This window comes from Bos taurus, chromosome 10 (genome assembly GCF_002263795.3).
Source record: "Bos taurus isolate L1 Dominette 01449 registration number 42190680 breed Hereford chromosome 10, ARS-UCD2.0, whole genome shotgun sequence".
In the NCBI taxonomy this organism is placed as follows: domain Eukaryota; kingdom Metazoa; phylum Chordata; class Mammalia; order Artiodactyla; family Bovidae; genus Bos; species Bos taurus.
In genome coordinates this window covers 70,682,693-70,706,607 of record NC_037337.1, presented here as the reverse complement: position 1 = coordinate 70,706,607, position 23,915 = coordinate 70,682,693, and the positions used below count along the sequence as shown (strand labels likewise).

Below are 23,915 nucleotides of genomic sequence, written 5' to 3'. Positions count from 1 at the left end.
ATTATCTTCCAAACCTGTGCACTCCTCTCCAGGCCAGCATGATTCCCACCTTCATATCCTACCACTTACCAATGGATTCAGGATCAATCTAACCCATCTCTTTAAAAGATCTTTGAAAAGTTCATAGTCAATTGGTTTCCTAGACTTCAGTCCAGCCCTCTTCTAATCCATTTTTTCCTGAGTGAGCCTTGTAAGAAATATATATCAAACTTTAAAACTGTTAAATGATTTGCCATTTCTCTTTAAGTCCAAACTTCTTTGGTGTAGTTCATAACTCTACTTACCTTTCTGACACAGGAAAGGTCATTCTACCCTTGTTCCAGACACTCTAGACAGACTCGTCATTCCTCAAAGGCTCATTCCAGTCAATTGCCTTTTTTTTTTTTTTAACAGCTTTACTGCATGTTCTAACATCAAATAGGACAGATTCTCCATCATTCCATTTTTGTTTCTCCAAAATTAGCTATTCTCCACTGTGTGTATTCTACATGTATGTATTCTTAACAGTATGTGTATATATTCTCAACTGTGTACCCTTTCAAGTAAATTTTAGTATCACTTTGCCAAATTCCATCTGCCATTCTCAAAAGAAAAACAGAAAATCAAGTGACACGAACTACAGCAAAGTTTCTCTAGAGACACAATTAGACTATCTTTTAACCCAACATGAGAGTCATTTTTATGGTTCTGACTCATACCATTCTCTACACTGCAATAACCTTCTCAAAGGCCCTTCCTAGTTTTTCTTTTTCAATTCTGTTTGTTCATCCTGAAATAGGGAAAGACCTACTGTGAACAAGTAGGAGGGGTAGTATTCAGTTACTTCTCACTGTCCACTTGTTTATGAACAACTTCTCCCTCTCGGATCTGAGAGTTCTGACTTGAAGGCAAGTTGATAAAGCCCCTGTTGTGGTTGCAAGTAGTCACTTCTACCTGGGGTCAGTTGGGTGGAAATGGTAATCACTTTTTCTCCAATGAATTAGATGTAATCTGAAATTTTTAGTTTATGTACAGAATTTGGGAGACTGCCCCTCCGTCATATCCTTACTTATGCCTTTTCTTATATATTTACAAACTCTAGGATACAATTTACCATCCAAATTCTCCTCCTAATCACCTATTACATGCTGGGAACTGGAGGCTGACCAAATGTCAAAAGGAAAAGCACCATTAAGCCAAACAACCAGCTGTGAAACTCTGACTGGCTCAGATCACACTCCTTGTGGTTTACTGTGCTGTGCTTAGTCGCTCAGTCATGTCCAACTCTTTGCAACCCCATGGACTGAAGTCTGCCAGGCTCTTCTGTCCATGGGGATTCTCGAGGCAAGAATACCAGACTGGGTTGCCATGCCCTCTTCCAGGACCTTGTGGTTTAGAGGTAGTATTTACTTTGTTACTGTTTCCCAGAGCATAATATGTATATTATGAATAACTGTAGGTAAAAAAAGAATAAACTTTACTTTAGTAGTTGTAGAGCTCTGGTCCAGGAGTAGAATATATTTAGCGCAGGAACATAAATCTCATTCCACCCCCACTAGTGATTTTTAAAAATATCCCTGGTGATACATTCTTTCATGTTTAGCACAGTGCTGTTGTCAGGGCTGATTCTGTACTTCATCAGCAGTAAAGATAAAGCTGGAAGGAAGTATTTAGATAGAGTAATAGCCAGTTTTCCTTCACTCCACTCAGACACTAAGCTTGTCCCTTTCTCAAATCTAAGCAGAGATTAAGAAAAAGTCTAAATGTCCTTTTTCAGTAAGCAGTATTATGTATGTGGTCATATATGTGACCGCTGCTACGAGTAGTATAGTGAAGTGACTAAGAGAGTACTCTTTAGACAGACTACCTGGGTTTGAATTCCAACCCAGTGAATACTTGCTCAATGACTTCAGGAAAATCAATCCCTCTGTACCTCAGTTTCCTTATCTCTAAGATGGGGATTCTGTAAATTGGGATGGTAATATAATCTGTATTATTGGATTTTGAAAAAGTTAAATGAGTTAATGCATATTAAGTGCTTACAACAATACCTCTTCAACAACCACCACAGCAACAATAATAACAGCCATTGTTATTATTGGCTGTTAACAGCCACTGAGTATTTTATACATGCCCAGCATCATGAAAAATGCTTTATACATATTATCACACTTATATATTTCACATATTGGAAAAAACAACTTTTTTCCCTAGGTGCAAAACATAAACAAAGCTGATTTTAAAGAAACACAAGAAATGCCTCACCCATTTTCTGTAAATGAAACTTACTTTTGTTTTAAAACTGCTCTTAGAGCATCTTTCTGTCCCACAGTGTACTGAGAAATAAAGATGTCATTTGCTGCAAAATAAAAACACAAAAATATACTTTAGATTCCTAGAAATGTATCACATTTTGATAAGCTACTCAAAATTTTTAATTAAAAAAATGTTTGGGAATTCAGCAATATGATTTCTCAATTTAAAAAGACAAGAAACAAATTAAGTGACTTGAGTAATAATAGTCATAACTCGAGATTGTAAGAATAAAATTGTGTAGAAACACTTGGGGCCAAATTAGAGACATTTGTTCAAACTCTAATGAGAACACTGCTTCGCTGAAAACAAAACCAACTACTTTTAAAATGTTATTAAATCCATTTTTTCAAAGCATATTTTTAATCTATTATCTTACCAAAGACTATTCAGCCTTTATACTTAGGTATTAAATATCAAACTATGCAATAGGTTGGCAATAATAAAATTACCTTTACTATCACAAATCATTTTCTGGACTTCAGAGATTTCCAAGCTTAAGTTGGAAGGAAAAACGAATTAAAAATGAAAACAAGAAAAAACTATAAGGTTGTTTAATAAATACCTAAAAAAAAATCAATGAATATCTAAAACTCTAAAATTCTATCCTTACCAAAAAAATTCTTACATGTGTGCTAAGTCGCTTCAATTGTGTCTGACTCTGTGTGACCCTATGGACTGTCGCCCACCAGGCTCCTCTGGCCATGGGATTCTCCAGGCAAGAATACCGGAGTGGGTTGCCATGCCCTTTTTCAGGGGATCTTCCTGACCCAGGGATTGAACCCACATATCTTATGTCTCTTTACCACCAGCACCACCTTGGAAGCCCAAATTCTTACATATTACAACATAAATGAACCATGAAGACATGCTAAGTGAGATAAATCAATCACCAAAGGACAAAACACTATATATGATTCCACACATATGGAGATAGAATATATAGAGACAGGAAGCAGAATGGTGGGAAGGGGAATAGAGTTAGTATACAATGAGAACAGAGTTTTGGTTGGGGAAGATGAAAAGTTCTGGAGATGGGACGGTGGTGATAGCTGCACAACATGAATATACCTAATGCCACTTAAAAATGATAAAAATGGCAAATTTTACATTATGGGTATGTTACCAAAAAAATTAATAAATCTATCCTTTTACCTTTTTGTCTGTTCTCTTCCATTTTATTCAAAGGCAACACTTGCACTGCAGCATCTTTAGAAAAATCCTTCAGGATATGAAAGGAAGAAATGAAAGGCATAAATCCACTTTATGATTCATTATTTATTAAGTACCATTTATTAGCTTATGTGACTACTGTGTCTCGGGAGGACACAACTATTTGTTTATTTATACACTTAATTCCAGCACCACCATGCTTAGGTACCCTGAGCTACTCAAAGATGTGTTGAATGAGTAATGAGCTGTCAGACAAGTGAATGAATTGGAAAATGAACAAGCAAGAGTGGTCCTGAAATTCAGATTCAAATCCCAATTTGCTACTTTCAGCAGAGCAACCCATGTAACATTTCAATGGTTATAGTTAAACGTAAAAACATGATTCACTGTGAGACAAATGTAGTTTATAAGGATGTCCAATGCACGGCACTACACCAGAAATTAATTTCCACAGTATTCTTTGTCACTGAGCTATAATGTAGTCTCAGAAGACTTCTTTATAGACATGACAACTACAGCCAAACAGATTTCTGCTCACATGTGTACCCCAGGACTTCACTTCTAAGATTCTATTCACTGCTAAGACACCATGACATTTTAAGTACTTGCTTCATTTAACATTGCTTCACCTTCCTTAGGCACACATTTTCCCCCCTGCTAAATCATTAAATAGAAAATAAAAAATAATAAAAGAAAATTTATACAAGCTATCTGCTGATAATAGGTGTTAAATTCCTAAAAATAGCCAGTGAGACTAACAATACAGTGGAATGCATCTGGGAAATCAAAGAATTCCCACAAAACAGTAAGAAAAAGCACAGCACATAAATATGTATTCACAAGAGAATAAATACAGGTGGCAATATAAATGAAAAAAATTTCCCCTTCACAAATAATAAAAGAAATACAAAATCAAACAATGTGATGCCCTTTTCACCTATCAAAACAGCAAACTTTGTTTGTTTAATTTTAATGCTTCATATAAATGAAGATGGAGGGAAATCCACTAATTTTACTCATGACCTTGCTGGAGAATACATATTGATACAGTTTTTCTGGAGACAATCTAGAAATATTACAAAAAATGTGTATATTCTTTTAGGTAATAATTTTATACCTAGAAATTAATATAAGAAAGTGAGCTCAGATACAAACCAGAATGTTCATCACCTGGTTGTACATATTATAAAAATTTCGGGGGAGAAAACCTCAATGTCAAATAATAGGAATATGAACATGTAAACTATGGTACATACATACACTGAAATTCTGTGAATTTATTAAAAGCTCCTAAGAAAAAAAATCAATGACATGCAACAATAACTTTAATATTACTTAGTTATAAAATAGTCCCATTTCATAAAATATACATATACATAGAAAAAAACTCCAAATGTTAACAGTACTTGATTTTATGTAATTGTGGAATTTCTTTTTTCCTTCTTCTTTTTGAATTTTCTATAGTGATTTTAAGGTTTTGTTTTCTTTCTGCACATGTATAAGGATTTGCTCCTTATAGTAGGAAAACGTAACTTATCAGTAGAAAGAAACAAGTATGAAGAGGAGCAAATCTAAATATGAGCATATTGGACACAAACTTCTTTCATTTCCTCTTTAAAATAGTATGGTCAAATCAATAGAGAATATAATCTTAGCCCTTACTTATGAAATAAAAACGTAATGCAAAAAGGCTGCAGTTTGTGTTCATGGTAAAATGATAAAGAACTAGGTTTGCTCTGCAGGTATATTTTATATTAGACAAATCTACACAAAACAAATTGTTAGCCCATATTAAATCTAATGAAATCCTGCCTGATGATCTTCCAAAGATCACCCTTTTATGTTCAATTATACAGTAATAACATATCCATATATTTGAGAAATTAAATAACAGAATTAAAATACCATTAATCTTTAAATAAAGCCTCCTCAAAAAAGAAATAAAAACATCAACCCAAAGGCTAGGCATTTATTCAGAGACCAAGTATAGCACGTAATTATACCTTTTTATGATGAATTGTTGACAAAATTCATAAGTAAATAGCTGCAATACCCGTTTTAGTTTACTTGTTAAATTCACAATATATAGTCAATATTATGATAAGCGGTCAAAGTCTAATTAAATTGTGTGACCAAATATATTTATAAACAAATATTTTCAGCATTATAAATTAAAAATGACGTTAAGATGAGAATTTCATGTTATTAGCTTTTAAATACCTCTCAAAAAAAAAAAAGCACCCAAAAGGCTTCAGAATAGTTAGAATAAATTCACACTTCACTTTTTTAAAATTCTGTTGTTACAGCTCCTTTACCTTTACCTAGCAGTTTGTAAAAATATGTCTTCGGTAAGTGAACTTTAATTAAAAACAAGGCCTATTGCTAATCAAAATTTTAAAAAGCCTTACTTGACAATAGGTAAAACTTTAACATGAGTGTAATTAAGAATTCTTTTGCTTACACTTTCTGACACAGTAGGATTTTCTACTGGAGGCTGCTGATAATTTCTGGCAGAAGTTAAGTCTGATGAACCTAACAAAATAAAAGAATCAATTTTAGTGAGTTTTAAATTAGAATGTTTCCTGTAGAAACTGTATAAGCATAATTCAATAACTATAAATTCCATATTAATGCAAGACCTAAACTGGAAGCCAATCTTCATGCAAAAAGCTTAAAATGTACATATATATATACACCGATGAAGGTTTTCACATCTGATATTTTGGAAAGTGAGGGCTCAGAACTGACAATCCAATAAGACAAGTATAAAAAGTTATACAACCAGTCATACTACTGAATTAGGACAAACTATGTGTGCAATCACTTGCCAGGAAGAAAACATGCACATGATATAAAAGCCTAGTTAAACAGCAGGCCTAGGTTATGCTGAAACTGCCAAAAGCAGCACCATAAAAACTACTTTATTTATTCTTTTTCGCACTTATATTCATTAATCTGATTACCAGTGAAGTGGGTAAAGCAACATGTTATCTTTACTTCCAGGGAGCTCAGACAAGTTAAGTGAATTGGATTATGGATGCCATCAAAAGGCAGAAATTGTGCTTTTTTACAATTCCAAACTGTACAGCATTAGCCAAACAGAAGGTAAAAAGCCAGCCCTACTGGTGAAAAGCACGTCACACTAGTTAAGTGTCTCCATCACAGATATGGACAAGAATCGTGTGCCAAAAAAAACACACAAAGAAAAAATACGAAATGTTTTATTCATTCCATCTATTGAATATGATTCGATGTAGACTGTTCCTGCCTGGCCATTTTCCCAGGAAAAGGGGTCACTCTTCTAACGATTGTACAAGCGAGACATATCTTGTATTTAGGAATTTAAACATTAAAAATCCTCTAGGTTTTGAAACACACACACAAAACGAAATGAAAATAAAGACTAAAGATTTACAAAATCAAAAACCGGTTGAAACTATTTGGAATCACGTACCACATAACGTTCCATTCAAGCTCTTCCCAGTTCTAACAGGAAGACGTTTATTTGCAGACAACGCTGGAGGAACACGGGACAATTCACCTTTCAGCAAAGCCAAATTATCTCCCTGATTTGGAGAAACTATCTCACGAAGTCTCCTCGCTGGTACTTTAACCTTTTTTTTCTTTTCCAGACAAAACTCTGAGCCTTTCATATTACTGGTAACAAACCTAGTCCCACAGTTCTGAACAGAATTTTCTTCTGGGTCCATAAAACTTCAGAACAAAATTTTCACCGCTATGAGGATTTAGGGGGGCCGGGCGTAGGGGAGAAAAAATGAGGGAGGAGTATGATAAAGAAAAGGTTAATTTCACGTGATTTTGAAACATGCAATCATCAACTTTTACATAAAACAATGCCTAAACAGACTATCCACAAAGCCGGAAATTTAAATTTGGTATTTGACCCAGGATTGATTTACCCATCAATCCCACTAGAACATAATTACCCTTTAATTCCACTCAGTCTATTAATGCACCACGCCAATAAATCTGAAAGTGAGGAGGACAGGAGAACGGCCACATAAGCAATAATAACAATAACACAGAGCACTGCCCTACAGTACTCCGGGAGAGACGGCAGTACAAAGGAAACCAGATGCGGATGCGAGTTAAATGAGAGGGAATCAAGCAGGCAAAATGAAATGCTGTTTTTCCAAAATCACCTACATAAGAAGCTTAATAGCTTCCTTTAACCAAAGAGTCTTACACACCCCTTCAGAAGTAATCAGACACCTAAATTCACCCTTCCATGTCTCCCGAAAGCCCGGTTTCTGCGGAGTCACAAGTCTAATCTGACAAGTTCAGTTGCCCGCTGGTCAACACCTACTTCCCTTTAAACCCGCCCTTCAAACACAACACGCATGCGCGCCATGAAATCGTCCAAATCCTCCAACCAAAAAGCTAAATACTGTCGGGTGCTTCTCCATCCCTCTCCGGGTGGAAACAAACTGCCGGCGTGAAACACTTAAAACGGGTGTGAATTTTTTATTAAAGCCAGTAGTACATTGCCCCACAAGACTTAAAACACTGAATAACACCCGAGTCTCATCTAGGACCTGAAGAACTCCCGACCTAGCTGGTTATACACCATTCTTGTTATTAGGGACTGTTTACAGTAATGCTCCTGGAGACCGTTAGGGACGCGGGATTAAGTAAATTAGTTTTACAAAAAGTTTCGACAGATTCGTGTTGATATTGGCGAGAAAGTCAGAAATATAGAATTTTGTCTAAGAATAGAGTAAAAAAATAATTGTCATGGTACTTTAAAATTCACTTATGATACCTACTCTTTCCTCTAGAGTTTCTGGCATTATAACGAATCGGCGGCGAAGGGTATAAGAGCCATTTGACATCGCCATTCCCACGTGTTCTCTTTCATCCAGCGACTGAGGCGCCCGCCCTGACCCAGACCCTCCGCCCCCCACCCCCAGCGAGTCGACTGGCAACGCAGCCCCCCAGCCTTTTATGGTGTCGGATGCGAGAGTCTGTCCTTAAGTATGGTCTCTTTTCTCTGTCCACAGAATCCCGGGTTTCCAGGCGAGGGGGCGGCCGGCAACGCTCGGGGAAAGGTGGCAGGGTCTCTGAAGGAGGCCGCCTCTTGTACTTGGGACTGTTGGGGGCTGCGGATCCGGGCAGCGCGTACCGAGAGCGGGTTTGGGACTTCCCTCGGAACCGTGTCACTGGACGAGAATCGGAATTCGAGGCTCTAAGCCATCTTCAGATCTGGGGAATCGGGGTCTTGTTTGGGGATAGTGAGTTAGACTGAAAGGCACCCACGCCTTGACCTTGAGCTGACAAGCAGGAGACCCTCCTTTAACTGAAAAATTCTCTCTAGAGAGAATACCAGTGCCAACACACCTTATCTGATCTGCTGATTTTCGAGGATGGATTACTTAAACGTTTCCCTTTACGCATTACTAAAAAATTTTAAAATGTAATCTGATGTAAAAGTTAAATGAAAATTTTTATTTTTACAACTCAGCTGTCTATTTTGATAGAAGAAATCCTAGAATTAAAAGACAGTAAGGGCTCAGCTTTAGAGAACCTTGTAAATCTTGATGAGTTTCTATAATTTCAGTTATATTTCCTTTATTAGGCTTTTAGGTAGTACCTGTTCACAATTTGTTTTATAATTTACGTGAATTAAAACATATAATGACAGTGTCAGAGCTGTAAGAGACTTTGGAGATGATTTATCACCCTTATTTTCTAGGTGAAACTTTAAATGTAAAAGAAAAAGTGACCTTTGCCCTCTACTCTCTAAGGTTAATCAGGCACAATTTCCTACACCTCCTGCAAATAATATGAAGTAAAGGGACATGTCGTAGAGTCCTATTTTATATCAATATAGCAAGTTAGTGCAGATTGGTTTAGACATCTGAGCTATCAAATAAAGAACAGACAGCCCTGGACCAAAAAAAATGGCTCACAAGACTGGTTTCTTTCATTTCTTTTTGTTGTTAACATTTTACTTACTTGCTTTCTCTTTCAGGCTTTTTTTTTTTTTTGCTGAGCCACTTAAAAGTTGCAGTCATCATGACCTTTAACCCTATTTTCTTCAGTATGTATCTCCTTAAACATACTTTTACATAGCCACAATATGATTATCACACCTAAGAAAATGACATATTCAAATTTCTCTGATTATCCCCAGAAGTCTTTATTTTTAACTCAAAAGTGTTTTTTTTTTTTTTTTTTTGATTCATGATCCAAAATTCACAACTCTTTAGTCTTGTATTCTAGAAAAACTCTTTCTACTCCTTTTCCTTTATAACTTTAATTTTTAGAAAAGACCAGTCATCTTATACATTGTCCCACATTGTGGATGTTCCTAATTATTCTCTCATGATCAGAGTCACATCAAACATTTCTGGCAAGAATACCACATATGTGGTACCACACTGGTTAAGGTGGTGATTGATAGATCTCCCAGTGTTAAAGGAAAGTTTTCTTTTTGTGTAACCTGTGAAATGCTTTGATACTACAATGGATATATCCTGTTCGCCAACAACCTACAACCCTGTAGTTTTATTATCCATTCATGAATCCTGCTTAAATCACAGAATTTCCAATTACCAGTACCAGTCATGGTGAACCCAAGATCAATTATAGTGACAGTGGCTAAGGACATCAGAAGAATCACTTATTGTAAATTAAGTTTGAACAAAATTAGAAATTTGACTGCAGACATGGTACAGATATGCATATAATTCTGAAGACTAGAGGGTATCTCCCCATCACACCCTAGCTTTCTTTTTTTTAATACTCAGAAATTTCAGAGAATTGTTGGTCCTTGTGTGTTCACCTGAACATACATATTACCTGGAAAAATAGGATATTAAGTATTTTTTAATACATAATAACACATATGCTAAAGAACTATAACCTCAGACTGAGAAAACTCATTTCGCTTATTGAAAAGGAAGAGGCTTTTCAAAAAATATGATTTAGCCAGAAGAAATTCAGATTTAATCAAACACTTAGAGCCTAAAGGGGCCTCAGCAGTCATACTGTAATCCTTTCCTTTTTCAGGTAAGAAATCAGGCCTTACTGGAGACATTCAAGTGAAGATTGGACAACTCCTTTTCCAGAACAGAAAGGAAACTCATGCATCAAGAAAGGTTTGAGCTTGATGACTAACATCTCTTTTTACTTTTAAGTTCCCTGGTTTTATGATATATTTTGACACAAAAATTTCTTAGCATTGCTGTAATCATTCTTAAGACCCCTTCCCTCCCTCTCCAGGTTTAAAGCATATAACCAGAGGTATCACCTTGGTTGGATATTTGCCTCTACAATAACAAACATTTGCTTGTAGTAAAAGGTAATTAGGACCAAATAAAAGGGCAGCTATATTGCTTATACCTCTTCTCACTATCAAGTGGTTTGTGTGGCTGTTGGACTTGATCAGTCAGCATAACTAATGATTAAATAGCTGCAAAATAGAATGCTGGAAGACTTAGGTCAGACCCAAACTAGCAAGTAAATTTGAAAATCATTTATTCACTCAATTATCTCAAATATTTTCTAGGAACAAGTTCCTTCACTTAGGTATACCATAATCTTGATACTGGAAAATATATCATTGAATGATTCTAGAGAAAAGGAGATCATAATGTTAACACAGTGGTCTTTGAGTACTAGAAACATTTTTTTTATTTTCCAATTCTCAAGAAACAGATTTTATTACTGTTGAAGTAAGATAAACTATTTCATTTTAAGGAGGAGATATTCTGTTAAGGCAGAGAAGGCAATGGCACCCCACTCCAGTACTCCTGCCTGGAAAATCCCATGGATGGACGAGCCTGGTAGGCTGCAGTCTGTGGGGTGCTTTTCACTTTTCACTTTCATCCACTGGAGAAGGAAATGGCAACCCACTCCAGTGTTCTTGCCTGGAGAATCCCAAGGACGGGGGAGCCTAGTGGGCTGCCGTCTGTGGGGTCACACAGAGTCGGACACGACTGAAGTGACTTAGCAGCAGCAGCAGCATACTATTAAGGACTGTATATTAGAAGACAGTACCAAGAACAAATAATATTTGGGGGTGTTCCTTATCTGTATCTCTTCAAAGACTTCCCAATAACAATCATTTGTCACTATGAATTATATATGAAAGGGGAAGTGATGAGGAGTCAACACAGTGTTACCAATTTTTGAAACTGACACAACATTTAAAGATTTCATACTTTCTGCCTCTCTGACCTCTCCCTGAGAAAGTCACATATGTGAATTTTAACTGAAGAAATACTGGGATAGTAATAAAAACTGATTTGGGCATTATAATTTGCAAACTTATAAATTTAAGTTCTCACAAAACAAAGGTTTCATTTAACACCTATCCACAAAAGTCATCTTACCGGTTTTCAGGCTGCTTTTGGAGTAGTAAGCCAAAAGAACTCTAGTTCTGAACATTTGCTAACCACACAGCACACTGTATCTTATTCTTGGGCAGGGAGTAGAAAGCTTGGCAGCCTCAAACTTGGAGATTAGTGTAGATTCACATACAGTTCTAAGAAAAAAAATACCTTGTGCCATTTGCCCAGCCTTCCACAGTGGTGACATCTTACAAAACTATAGTGCAATATCACAGCCGGGATGCTGATATTGAGATGCAGAACATTTCCATTTTACAAGTCTCACATGTTGCCTTTTTATCGTAACACCTACTTCCCTCCTCCTCCAGCCCCTCCTCAACCCCTGGCAACCACTAATAATTTCCCTATTTCTATAATTTTGTCATTTCAAGAATGTTATATACATGGAGTCACACAATATATGACCTTCTGGGATTGGCCGTTTTCACTTAGCGTAATTCTCTCAGTTTCATCCGGGCTATTGGTGTATCAGTACCTCACTCCTTTTTATTGCTGAAGAGTATTCTATGGTATGGGTGTATCAGTTTGCTTAACCATCTACCTGTTGAAGAATATCTGGATTGCTTCCAATTTTTGACTGTTATGAATAAAGTTTCTATAAACATTCATGTGCAGGTTTTTGTGTGACTATAAGTTTTATATTATTATATTTCTTATAATATTAATATATTATTGTTATTTCTTATAATAATATAATATTAATATATTATTATATTTCTTTCTAAAAATGTCCAGCAGTGCAATTGCTGGGTCATATGATAGATGTATATTAATTAATTCAACCATTGTGATAGGTGTATAATGCTATATATCACTGTGGTTTTGTTTCCCTAACAGCTAACGATGTTGAACATCTTTTCATGTGCCTATTCATCATCTGAATAATCTTTTTGGTGAAATTTCTGTTGCATATTTTCTAATTGGATTATCTGTGTTTATACTAGAGTCTGCAGGCTTCTTTATCTTGTCTGGTTATTTATTGTTATCGGTCAGATACGTAGTTTGCTGTTCATGTGAAGGCTAAGAATTCTTTGCCCTAAAGCCCAAAGATTTTCTCCTATCTTTATAAGTTTTCACAGTTTTATGTTCTATATTTAAGTCCCAAATCTATTTTGAGGTAATTTTTGTATAAAGTGAAAGACTTACTTTGAGTTAAATTTTTTGCCTATAGATGTACAGTTATTCCAGCACTATTTGTTGAAAAAGCTGTCTTCACTTAACTGCTTTTGCACCTTTACCAAAAATCATTTGGTCCTATTTGCGTGACTATTTCTGGTTCTCTGTCCTGTTTCGTTGATCTATGTGTCAGCTTTTCCACCAATACCATACAGTATTAATTACTATAGCTATATAGTTAAATCTTGAAATCAAGCAAACTGATTCTTCCTACTTATTATTTTTTTGAATTTAAGTCCATTTGCCTTCCATATAAATTTAAAAATAATCTTGTTCATATTTATAATAAATGTTACTGGGACCATGACAGGAATTGCATTAAGCCTGTATATCAATTTTGGGAAAATTGACATCATTACTATGCTGAGTCTTCCAGGCCATGAACACAATGTGTCTCTCCATTTAAATCTTTGATTTCTTTCATCAGCATTTTATAGTTTTCAGCATACAAGTCTTGCAGATGCTTTGTCAGATTTACCCTTAAATCTTTTTTGAGTGATTATAAATGGTATTCTGTTTTTCAGTGTACATTTGTTCACTGAAAGTATATAGAAATACAATTTTTGCATGTTTATCTTGAATCCTGTGATCTTGCTAAACTATTTTGTTTTAGGAGTTTCTTTGTAGATTCTTAGGGGACTTTGGGATTTTCTGTGTCACAATCATGCCATCTACAAAGAGGGACAGTTTTATTTTCTTCCTTTACAGTCTGTATGTCTTATTCCTTTTCTCGAGTTACCGCACTGGGTAGAACTTCAAGCAGTATGTTGAGAAGGAGTATTAAGGGCAGACATCTGGCTTTGCTCACTATCTTAGGGCAAAGTATTCAGTTTTCCACCATTAACTGTGTAGTATAGGGTATAGGATTTTTTGTAGGTGTACATTACCAAGTTGAAGTTCCCCTCTTTTCCTAATTTTCAGAGTTTTTATCATGAATGGGTACTGACTTTATCAAAAGTTTTTTCTGCATCAGTTTATAAGATCATATGACTTTTATTTTTCCATCTATTAAAATGGTGGATCACATTTACATATTGGTGGATTATATCTGCTATTGTTTTGTTAAGGATTTTTATTTCTATTTTTTATGTCTATTTTATGAAGATACTTTTCTGTAGTTTTCTTGTATGTACCATCTTGTCTAGTTTTAATATTAGGATACTACTAAATTCATGAATAAGTTGTTAGATTTATGTATATAAAGTTCTTCATAGTTCTGTTCTTTTGAATCTGCAGGGTTTATATTACCATATCCTGTTTTATTCCTGATAATTTGTGACTTCTTTGTTAGTCTTGCTGGAGGTTGGTCTATTACAGTCTTTTCAAAGGACCATCTTTGTTTCATTGATTTTTGTTTGTTGCTTTGTTTTCATTTTCACTGATTTCTGTTCTTTATTATTTTCATCCTTCTACATACTTTAAGTGGGTTTATTTTGCTCTTTTTTAGGTTCTTGAGGTTAAAAGAAAATAAAAACATAGACTGTTGACTTGAGACAGTTCCCTTTTTTTAATTTACTTATTTGGCTGTGTTGGGTCTTGGGTGCAGTGGCGGACTCAGTAGTCGCAGCGCACTGGCTTAGTTGCCTTGCAGCTTATAGGATCCTAGTTCCCCTACCAGGGATCAAAACCCACATCCCCTGCACTGGGAGGCAAATTCTTAACCACTGGACCACCAGGGAAGTTGCATGAGACATTTCCTCTTTAATATATGCATTTAGTAATACAATTTTCCTCTTGGCACTGATTTACCTGTGTCACACAAATTTTAGTATGCTGTATTTTAGTTTAATTAAATTCTTGAGAGTTCCTCTTTGATTCATGGATTATTCAGAAGTGTACTGTTTATTTTCCAATGTTTGGAAATTTTCCAGTTATCTGGTAGTGGTTTCTAGTTTGATTCCACTGTGGTCTAAGAACAGACTATGTATGATTTCAGTTCTTTTAAATTTATTGAGGTTATTTTATGGCTCAGGATATGGTTTATTTTGGTATGTGTTCCATTGGCACTTGATAAAAAAACGTGTATTCTGTGGTATTACGTGAAATGTTCTGTAAATGTAGATCGTATTCTATTGGTTAATGGTGTTAAGTTTTTTATAGCCTTGTGGATTTTGTTGAGTTATTTTATCAATTGATGGGAGAGGGTGGTTTAAATCTGCAGCTATACTTGCCTTTTTCTCCTTTCAGTTCTTTCCATATTTTGCAGCTGTGTTGCTTAAGGCACACATATCTAGGAGTACTGGGTCTTCTTGATGGATTGACCTTTAATGTCCTTTTCTGTCTCTGGTAAATTCCTTTGCTCTGAAGTCTTACTTAATCTAGTATTAATATATCCATTATTTGCTTTGGATGAATGTTTGCATGATAAATCTTTTTCCGTCCTTTTGTTTTCACTCTGAATCAGGAGTCAGTTTCTTGTAGACAACATATATTTTGTCATTTTGCTAATCCACTCAGCCAATCTGTCTCTTGATCATTTACACCAGTTATATTTAATCTAATTGCTTATTAAGGCTGAAATGTGCTTTTTTTGTTTTGTTTGTTCTAGTTTTTCTTGCCTTACTGTGGATTATTTGAATACATTTTATATTAATCTAATGTTTTTGAGTGTTATCTCCTTATGTTGTTCTCTTTTAATGGTTGCTCTAGGTATTAAATGAGATATACAAAGCTTATCATAGTCTAATGGTGTCAGCATATTACTTGTTTCAGTGAAGTGTGGAAGCCTTACTTCCCTTTACTTTCCCATTTATTTTGTTGTTCTTCAGTTGCTAAGTCGTGTCTGATCTTTTGTGCCCTGTCCTTCACTATCTCCTGGAGTTTCCTCAAATTCATGTCCATTGAGTTGGTGACGCTGTCTGACCATCTCATCCTCTGCCTCCCCCTTCTCCTTTTGCCTTCAATCTTTCCCAGCCTCAGGGTCCAAATAAGTCAGCTCTTCACATCAGGTGGCTAAAGTATTGGAGCTTTAGCGCTGGCTTCCAATGAATATTTCAGGGTTGATTTCCCTTAGGCTTGACTAGCTCGATCTCTTTGCAATCCAAGGGATTCTCAAGAGTCTTCTCCATCACTACAGATCAAAAACATCAGTTCTTCAGTGCTCAGTCTTCTTTATGGTCCAGCCCTCACACCTGTACATGACTACTAGAAAAATCATAGCTTTGACTATACAGACCTTTGTTGGAAAAGTAGTTTTTCTGCTTTTTAATACACTGTCTAGGTTTGTCATAGCTTTCCTTACAAGGAGCAAGTGTCTTTTAATTTCATTTAGAGCCACATCAGACAGTTTTATAATTTTTGCTTCAATTGTCAGATATAATTTAGGAAACTCAAGAAGGGAAATGTACTGTACTTACTCATTCTTTCTTCCTGTGTTGTTCCTCCCTGATGTTCCAAGTCTCCTTTTATAATTTCATTTCTGCTTAGAACTTTAATTCTTTTCAGGCAGGTCTACTGGCAATGGATTCTCTTAGTTTTCCTTTGTTTGAGAATGGCTTGATTTCACCTTCATTCCTGAAGGGTATTTTTGCCAGATTCAGGTTTCTGGGTTGACTGATAAGAAATCTGCTGTCATCCTAATAGTGTATCCCCTATAGGTAAGATGTCTCTTTTTCTCTTGCAGATTTCAAAATTTTTTGTCTTTAGTTTTTAAATGTTTGGCCATGATGTATCTTGATGTGGATTTCTTTGTATTCACGCTTTTTGGAATACAATTTAGTTCTTGAATCTGTAAACCTCTTTTGCCAAATCTGGGAGGTTTTCAGCCATTATTTCTTCTAGTAGTTTAACAGCCCTGCTCCTCTTTCTGTTCTTCCAGGACTCTAATAAAACAAATGTTAAATCTTTTGGTATAGTCATATAGATCCCTAGTACTCTGTTCATTTTTTTTCATTCTATGCAATATTTTTTGGTTATTCAGATTGGATAATTCTGTTTTCTGTCTTCCTTCACAGATTCTTTCCTCTATTCCCCCATTCTTGTTCTGCTGTTGATTCTGTCTGTTGAGCTTATTTGGGGTTTTTTTCCTTTCATATTTTTCACTTTTTGCTGAGCTTTATATTTTCTTCAATTGTTTTAAACATTCTTAATTGTGCATTGAAGAAGTTTTTTTATATCAGCTGTTTTAAAATCTTGGTCAGATAATTCTAGTATCTCTCATCTCAGTGTTGGACTTTTTTTTTTTTTTTTTTGAGATCTTAGTTTTTGGTATGAGGTTTTTTCTTTATAACCTGGAGATTTTGCATCTTGTATTTTGAGACTAGATTTGCTTAAACTTTCTCTTATAGCTGGCTGCTCTGACACTGCTTCACTGGGGAGAGGAGGGCATCTCATTACTGCCAGGTGAAGGTAGATGTGCAGGTTCCTCACTCTGTCACTTGAGGGGTGTGTGCGTTTCAGGGGTCTGGGGAATGTTCCTCCTTTCTGCTGGTGAGAGTGGGAGCTGTGGCTCTACTAGGCCGTCATTGGTCTCTCCCTGGCCGAGGGGGACTGGAGCACCTCACTGCTGCTCCCCAGAGAGCCTCCACTGACACCACAGGAGGATATGGCCTCATTACTATGGGGCAGCAGGCAGGTCCTGAATCTCAGCTAGGGCTCCTTTGATACCGCCCCAGAGGGAAGGGAGAAAGGTGTTTCATCACTGACAACTGAGATGGAAGGCTCCCCATGCTGTTTCCACTGACAGTTAGGGGGAGCAGTCCTTATTAATACTCAGTAAGAATTAAAGCCCCTGTTCCCTAATAACGCTTCTCTGATGCTACTCTGGTATGGGAGTTGGAGTATCTTGTTAGAGAGCCTGGTGAGGGTAGATGTCTACCTGGCATATGCTGATTTGGGTAGAGGTGAAGACCACAGTTTTTTCTGTGCTGGCCTGGAGTACAGCAGTTATTGTTTAAAAGTTTTCTGTTTTATAGGCTTCCCCGTTCCTAGCCCTTTGGTGGAGAGGATAAGCATGTAAGGTCCAGGGGTTTTAGTTGTACTTAGACAAATAGCAAAAAGCATATCTACCTCATCCTCCTAGAAGCACAAATCCTAAACCTCATTGTATGATATATTAACAGAATCGTCTGTTTCTTTGACTGGTTAGTGATATTTTATAGCAGTCATAAAGTGCACCTTACCTCAGAAGCATGGCTGGTTTCATAACTAGCACAATACTTGGTACATAAATGTTTACTGAGTGATTATCTATCAACATCTACCCACATCTATCTAGCAAAATTGTAACTGTTAAGATCTCAAACTGTAAAAAAAAGTTTGAAATTGATATTAGAAAATGATGTAATCTTTAGGTTTGGGTTTCTATTGTGTCCCATAGTTGGAGGGTATGGAATCAGTGTTTCATGACTTAAGTGAGCAAAGTGTAACTATAATGGAAGTATCTTACCTGGAACATAACAATGATGATAGTCACAGCAATACCTGAAAAGTTGTGATCTTTAGTTAATTCCTGGTATTTTTCAGGTAATTTATGTAGTTAAAATATATATCTCATTTATAAAGCTGTGAAGTAAAATAGGAATAAAGAGCATTCTTGATAACTTTTTAGGTGTTTATGGAACACTGGGTTGCCTGACTGCTGGGCTAATCTAAAACCGCTACTGCATTGTTTATAGCAGATACCAAAGAGTTTTTGTAGAAAAGATAGTTTATATTATGTTACTGCTAAACCAAAGATTCTCTAAAATACAGTACAGTTAGACTTTGGAATAAGACTAGGATAGTAAATAGAAGAGAACTGGTGCTTCCCCTTGCATGTGGAAAAGATAACTTTTAAAAATGGCAATAATACTCATGAACATACAGGATAGGGACAAAAGAGGAGGGACGACTAAATGCAAAAGAGGGTAAGTTTTATACATGGTTGGAAATGCTGGTATCGAATTACCATTGATTGCATTTGTTATTTAAAATGAGAATATTTTTTCACAGTATTAGCTAAGAATGGTCAGAGAAGGCAATGGCAACCCACTCCAGTACTCTTGCCTGGAAAATCCATGGACGGAGGAGCCTGGTAGGCTGCAGTCCATGGGGTCGCTAGGAGTCGGACACGACTGAGCGACTTCACTTTGACTTTTCACTTTCATGCATTGAGAATCCCAGGGACAGGGGAGCCTGGTGGGCTGCCATCTCTGGGGTTGCACAGAGTCAGACATGACTGAAGCAACTTAGCAGCAGCACCTAAGAATGGTATACATATCCAGTTTTATCTTTTTTGTATTGGTTACCAGGAAACTCAAAGCTAAATGCATATAAATTCTGTTTGCAGTATACATAATTAGCATTTGTTTTTTCTTCCTTTACATGTTGTTTCTGTTTTAAACAGCTTTGTTTTATACAAATCTTTTATATATTTCATCTGTTCTAGAACTAGCCAGGATAGAATAAGTAATGTGACACATTCCTGTGTCAGAATTAACTGAGCCTGTGTCCTCCATTTAGGATATGTGAAAATTCCAGTAATTCAGAAAGGCTCTTTGACTTCCTTATCTTCACTTCTCTGTTGCCCCCAAGTTAGATCACAAGTGTCATATATTCAGAAGTTTCTGGTAGGTCTTAAGTAGATGGTGTTTGTAAAAAGGATCTTTAATAGCATAGGTCTAAGCTGTGTTAGCAACCAGTGGAACAGTTAACTTAAGTACTTATAGAGAGACACCAGAGATTTCTTTCCTATAAAACTCTACTATGAATGGGGCTTTAACACATGGCTTTGCAAAGTAACAGAGCAAACTGTCTTAAAATTGGAGATTTAGATAGATAGGGATTTTGGGTCTTATAGCTAGCTAACATTAAAAAATTAAATTCTAAACTATAAGGTTCTTATTAATGACCTGGGAAGTTGGGAGGCATGGCATATAATTATATAATCAGTTAGAAATCTATAAAATTTGAACAGTAATTTCAAGTAGACTTGTTTCAATTCTATTTCATAATCTATTCTTGTTTTTATTACCTTCAGTTAGCCTAAAAACATTTGTATACAGACTGACAAAACTTTTTACTTTTAAATCAGGTGACTAATAACGTACCAAAAGAATATGGCTGCACAAATACCAGAATCTGATCAGATAAAACAGGTAAGGTAATATAATTAAGGAAAAGGGATTTTGCAAAACTTAAAGGCATTAGTGGATACAACCATGTCAGTCAGCACAAAATATTTATATTTCATTTCCACAGATGGATGTTAAATTATATGAAGCAAATTTTTCAGATAGTTTGAATAATAATTCAGATAATCCAGGAAAAGATAATTATTCAACTAGAAAATCTGACTATATTTTGTAGATCATATTATACCTATTGAAGGTAGTAAAAGAACCTTTCAAGTATTACAGGATATTTTGCCTAGATACATCAGTATTTAAAACATTTGTTTTAAAAACCTGTTATTAAAGAACCTTCTGATTTGTTTGTAGTTTAAGGAATTTCTTGGAACCTACAATAAACTTACAGAAACCTGCTTTTTGGACTGTGTTAAAGACTTCACAACAAGAGAAGTAAAACCTGAAGAGGTATGAAAACTGTTGCTCACTAAAAATTCTCTAAGGTCATCATAAACAATATAAATGGGATGCCCCTCAACATTTTCCTTGTTCCTAGTTATTATATGAATTTAGGCTATCTTTTTTTATTGAAGGATAATTGCTTTATAGAATTTTGTTGTTTTCTGTCAAACCTCAACATGAATCAGCCATAAGTATACATATATCCCCTCCCTTTTGAACCTCCCTCCCATCTCCCACCCCATCCCACCTCTCTAGATTGATACAGAGCCCCTGTTTGAGTTTCCTGAGCCATACAGTAAATTCCTGTTGGCTGTCTATTTTACATATGGTAATGTAAGTTTCCATGTTACTCTTTCCATACATCTCACCCTCTCCTCCCCTCTCCCCATGTCCATAAGTCTATTCTCTATGTCTGTTTCTCCATTGCTGCCCTGTAAATAAATTCTTCAGTACCATTTTTCTAGATTCCATATATATGCATTAGAATATGGTATTTATCTTTTCTTTCTGACTCACTTCACTCTATAATAGGTTCTTGGTTCATTCACCTCATCAGAACTGACTTAAACGTGTTCTTTTTTATGGTTGAGTAATATTCCGTTGTGTATATATACCACAGTTTCTTTATCCATTCATCTCTCGATGGACACCTAGGTTGCTTCCATGTTCTAGCTATTGTAAATAGTGTTGCAACGAACAATGGGATACATGTGTCTTTTTCAGTTTTGGTTTCCTCACTGTATATGCCTAGGAGTGGGATTGCTGGGTCATATGCTGGTTTTATTCCTAGTTTTTTAAGGAATCTCCGTATGGTCTTCCATAGTGGCTGTATCAATTTACATTCCCACCAACAGTGCAAAAGCATTCCCTTTTCTCTACACCTTCTCCAGCATTTATTGTTTGTAAATTTTTTGATGATGGCCGTTCTGACCGGTGTGAGGTAATTATCTCTTTGCAGTTTTGATTTGCATTTCTCTAATAATGAGCAATGTTGAGCATCTTTTCATGTGTTAGTGAATTTAGGCTATCTTTTATATGTTCCTTTACTCAAAGGAACTTAAACAGCCAAGGACTCTGTGGCATTGAGTTGAATGATACCAAATTTAGTATCACAGCCACTCTGAACTATGGCAGACTTTTTAAAGAGAAGATGCCTGGGACTTCCTGAATATTGTTCCACAGCAAAGATTCTTTTTTTTTTTTAATTGGAGGCTAATTACTTTACAATATTGTAGTAGTTTTTGCCATACATTGACATGAATCAGCCATGGGTGTACATGTGTTCCCCAAAGATTCTTAATAATTAGATTTTAGTCAAGATGCCCAGGCTAGAGAAACTTGACACAGCTCTCCTATCTGACTCTGAGAACTCAGGTTAATTTTGGAAAAAGCAGAGCTTGAATCTGGTGGCTCATATTGCATAGATGGACTCTGAAATCCCAGTTCCAAATCTTAACTTTTAATAATCTCTTCAAAACATTTATGTATTTGCTAAAAGTGACACAAACTTCCTCCAGTGGAAGATGCTGATAAATTTTAATGCCAAGAACTTAACATATTAATATAAACAGCAATCCAATAAGTGTTTGTTAAATAAATGACAAAGTTTGAGAGATGCTAAGTAAAATAGTCTTATTAAAAAGTAAAAAGTTGAAAATTAAGAATGGGGAATTCCCTGGCAGTCCAGTGGTTAGGGCTCTGTGCTTTCACTGCTGACAGCCTGGGTTCAATCCCGGTCAGGGAACGAAGATCCCACAAGCCGCACAACATGGCCAAAATTATTATAATAATAATAGCAACATTGAGAATGGACTTTCTCATTAAAAAGGAACAACCTGCTACTGGACCTACATTCTGACAATCAGAGTAACAGATGGGAATGTGGAATTTGCCTTACTACTGAAACATACCTACAGAAAATCTAGTCCAGAAGGCAGGGAATTACCATTGTTTTTAGTACCTACAAACTGGTGAGCATTCAGTATGTACTAATTTTTATAAATATATGAAGGTATTAACAGTTGAAAGCTATGATCACTTGTGACTTATTGATACCGTTTAATTCTCAAACATATTTGAAGAAAGAAAAGTACCCACTGTTTATTCTTTTAGAATATGTGCAATATTTTTAATTAATATTTTTGTGTTGCCTCTTGGGTCTTTTTATTTCTAGACTACCTGTTCAGAACATTGCTTACAGAAGTATTTAAAAATGACTCAACGAATATCTATGAGATTTCAGGAATATCACATTCAGCAGAATGAAGCCCTGGCTGCCAAAGCAGGACTCCTTGGCCAGCCACGATAGAGAAGTCCTAACAGATGGACTTTTGATGAAAGATTGCCAACAGCTATTGCACTGGAAATGAGGATTCACCTGATAGAATCCTCTGAAAGCAGTAGCCACCATGTTAAACCATCTGTCATGACTGGCAAATGGAAACAACTGGAGAAACAAAATTGTTATATACAGGAATAATCAAAATAGAAGGTCTTATTGTTCAATGAAAATAATAAGATGCAACACTTGTTGAGGCCTTAAGATTCAGCAGCTTGGTCACTTGATTAGAAAAATAAACCATTGTTTCTTCAATTGTGACTGTTAATTTTAAAGCAAAATATCATGTATGAGATAGAAGAAATTCTATTACTATAAGTAAAATAAATGGAAATGTCACCGAGCAGTTGTTTAAACTATATAATTCCATAGCATTCTGACTGGACTGTGGATACGTTGAAGTGTTTTTCAATCACGATCATCCTCCAAGTATTCCTGTTCATTCATGTCTGCCTCAAATTGCTGGTAAATACATAAAATAGTTACTTGCTAATCATTTTAATGCATGATCCTTTTCTTTTCTCCTTTCTTGTGTCACAGTGGGCACTACACATTCTTATCCTAGCTACATTTTCATATATCTTGAGGAAACATTCCATTTGACACTAGCTTGGGAATGCTTAAGAGTTGATTATTGTGCTTTAGTGGAGACTGTTGCTTTGTATTTTGTTTAAAAGCTGAGAATCCACCATGAATGATTCCAAGTCAGACCAACAGTATACAGTATATTCTCAACTACTGCATGTGATCAATTGTAATAAAAAGTAAACTAAAGTAGCACCTTAGAGCTAAACAATTCCAAGCATTTGCAGGAAATTCTGATTGACGTATAAGTACACACAGCAAGCAGTTTGTTATCAAATGAAATTCATTCATAAGCCAATTTTTTAATAGGCATCAGTCCACTTATGAATATAAACTTCTAATTAAGAGAATACTAACTAGCCTATATGTTTAAATTTACCAAAGTGATTTCTGTGTTTTGTCATATTGAAAAGTAGAAGTATTATTCTGCTTCGATAATTTACAGTTTTCTATGCTCATTCTATAGGC

General features: G+C 35.7%; 3 protein-coding genes across 18 annotated transcripts in view; 1 reads left to right on the top strand and 2 right to left on the bottom strand.

The window, feature by feature from the left end:
- KIAA0586 overlaps window positions 1-8,302 on the bottom strand; it is a 166,143-nt gene extending 157,841 nt beyond the window's left edge. For 7 of the 13 annotated variants that reach the window (XM_010809415.4, XM_024998070.2, XM_005211906.5 and 4 more), the window contains exons 1-5: window positions 7,677-7,800; window positions 6,920-7,201; window positions 5,927-5,997; window positions 3,448-3,514; window positions 2,269-2,338 (exon numbers count right to left, since the gene is read on the bottom strand). In XM_010809415.4, the coding sequence (XP_010807717.2) occupies window positions 2,269-2,338; window positions 3,448-3,514; window positions 5,927-5,997; window positions 6,920-7,175 (464 nt within the window). In that variant the 5' untranslated portion in view covers window positions 7,176-7,201; window positions 7,677-7,800. Of the gene's footprint in view, window positions 1-2,268; window positions 2,339-3,447; window positions 3,515-5,926; window positions 5,998-6,919; window positions 7,202-7,676; window positions 7,801-8,252 lie in introns of those variants that run through there. The other 6 variants (XM_005211908.5, XM_024998068.2, XM_005211907.5 and 3 more) reach the window with 4 other exon arrangements.
- TIMM9 (translocase of inner mitochondrial membrane 9) lies at window positions 6,948-23,358 on the top strand. Of its 3 annotated transcripts, none has more exons than NM_001046254.1 (6): window positions 6,948-7,069; window positions 8,265-8,460; window positions 10,498-10,586; window positions 20,029-20,092; window positions 20,435-20,530; window positions 22,698-23,117. In NM_001046254.1, exons 4-6 carry the CDS (start codon window positions 20,054-20,056, stop codon window positions 22,830-22,832), a joined length of 270 nt encoding a protein of 89 aa, NP_001039719.1. In that variant the 5' UTR covers window positions 6,948-7,069; window positions 8,265-8,460; window positions 10,498-10,586; window positions 20,029-20,053; the 3' UTR covers window positions 22,833-23,117. The 3 variants fall into 3 exon arrangements, with proteins under 3 accessions (NP_001039719.1, XP_010807646.1, XP_010807645.1); XM_010809344.4 differs by lacking the exon at window positions 6,948-7,069 and adding an exon at window positions 10,711-10,789 and having other exon boundaries at window positions 8,331-8,460; window positions 22,698-23,358; XM_010809343.4 differs by lacking the exons at window positions 6,948-7,069; window positions 8,265-8,460 and adding an exon at window positions 8,476-9,526 and having other exon boundaries at window positions 22,698-23,358.
- Window positions 23,151-23,915, bottom strand: part of TOMM20L (translocase of outer mitochondrial membrane 20 like) — a 13,412-nt gene continuing 12,647 nt past the window's right edge. For both annotated transcript variants that reach the window (XR_009496223.1, XM_015473215.3), the window contains exon 5: window positions 23,151-23,324. Coding sequence is in view for 1 of the 2 variants with exons in the window: in XM_015473215.3 (XP_015328701.2) it covers window positions 23,271-23,324 (54 nt within the window). In the remaining variant the exon portion in view is untranslated. The remainder of the gene's footprint in view (window positions 23,325-23,915) is intronic.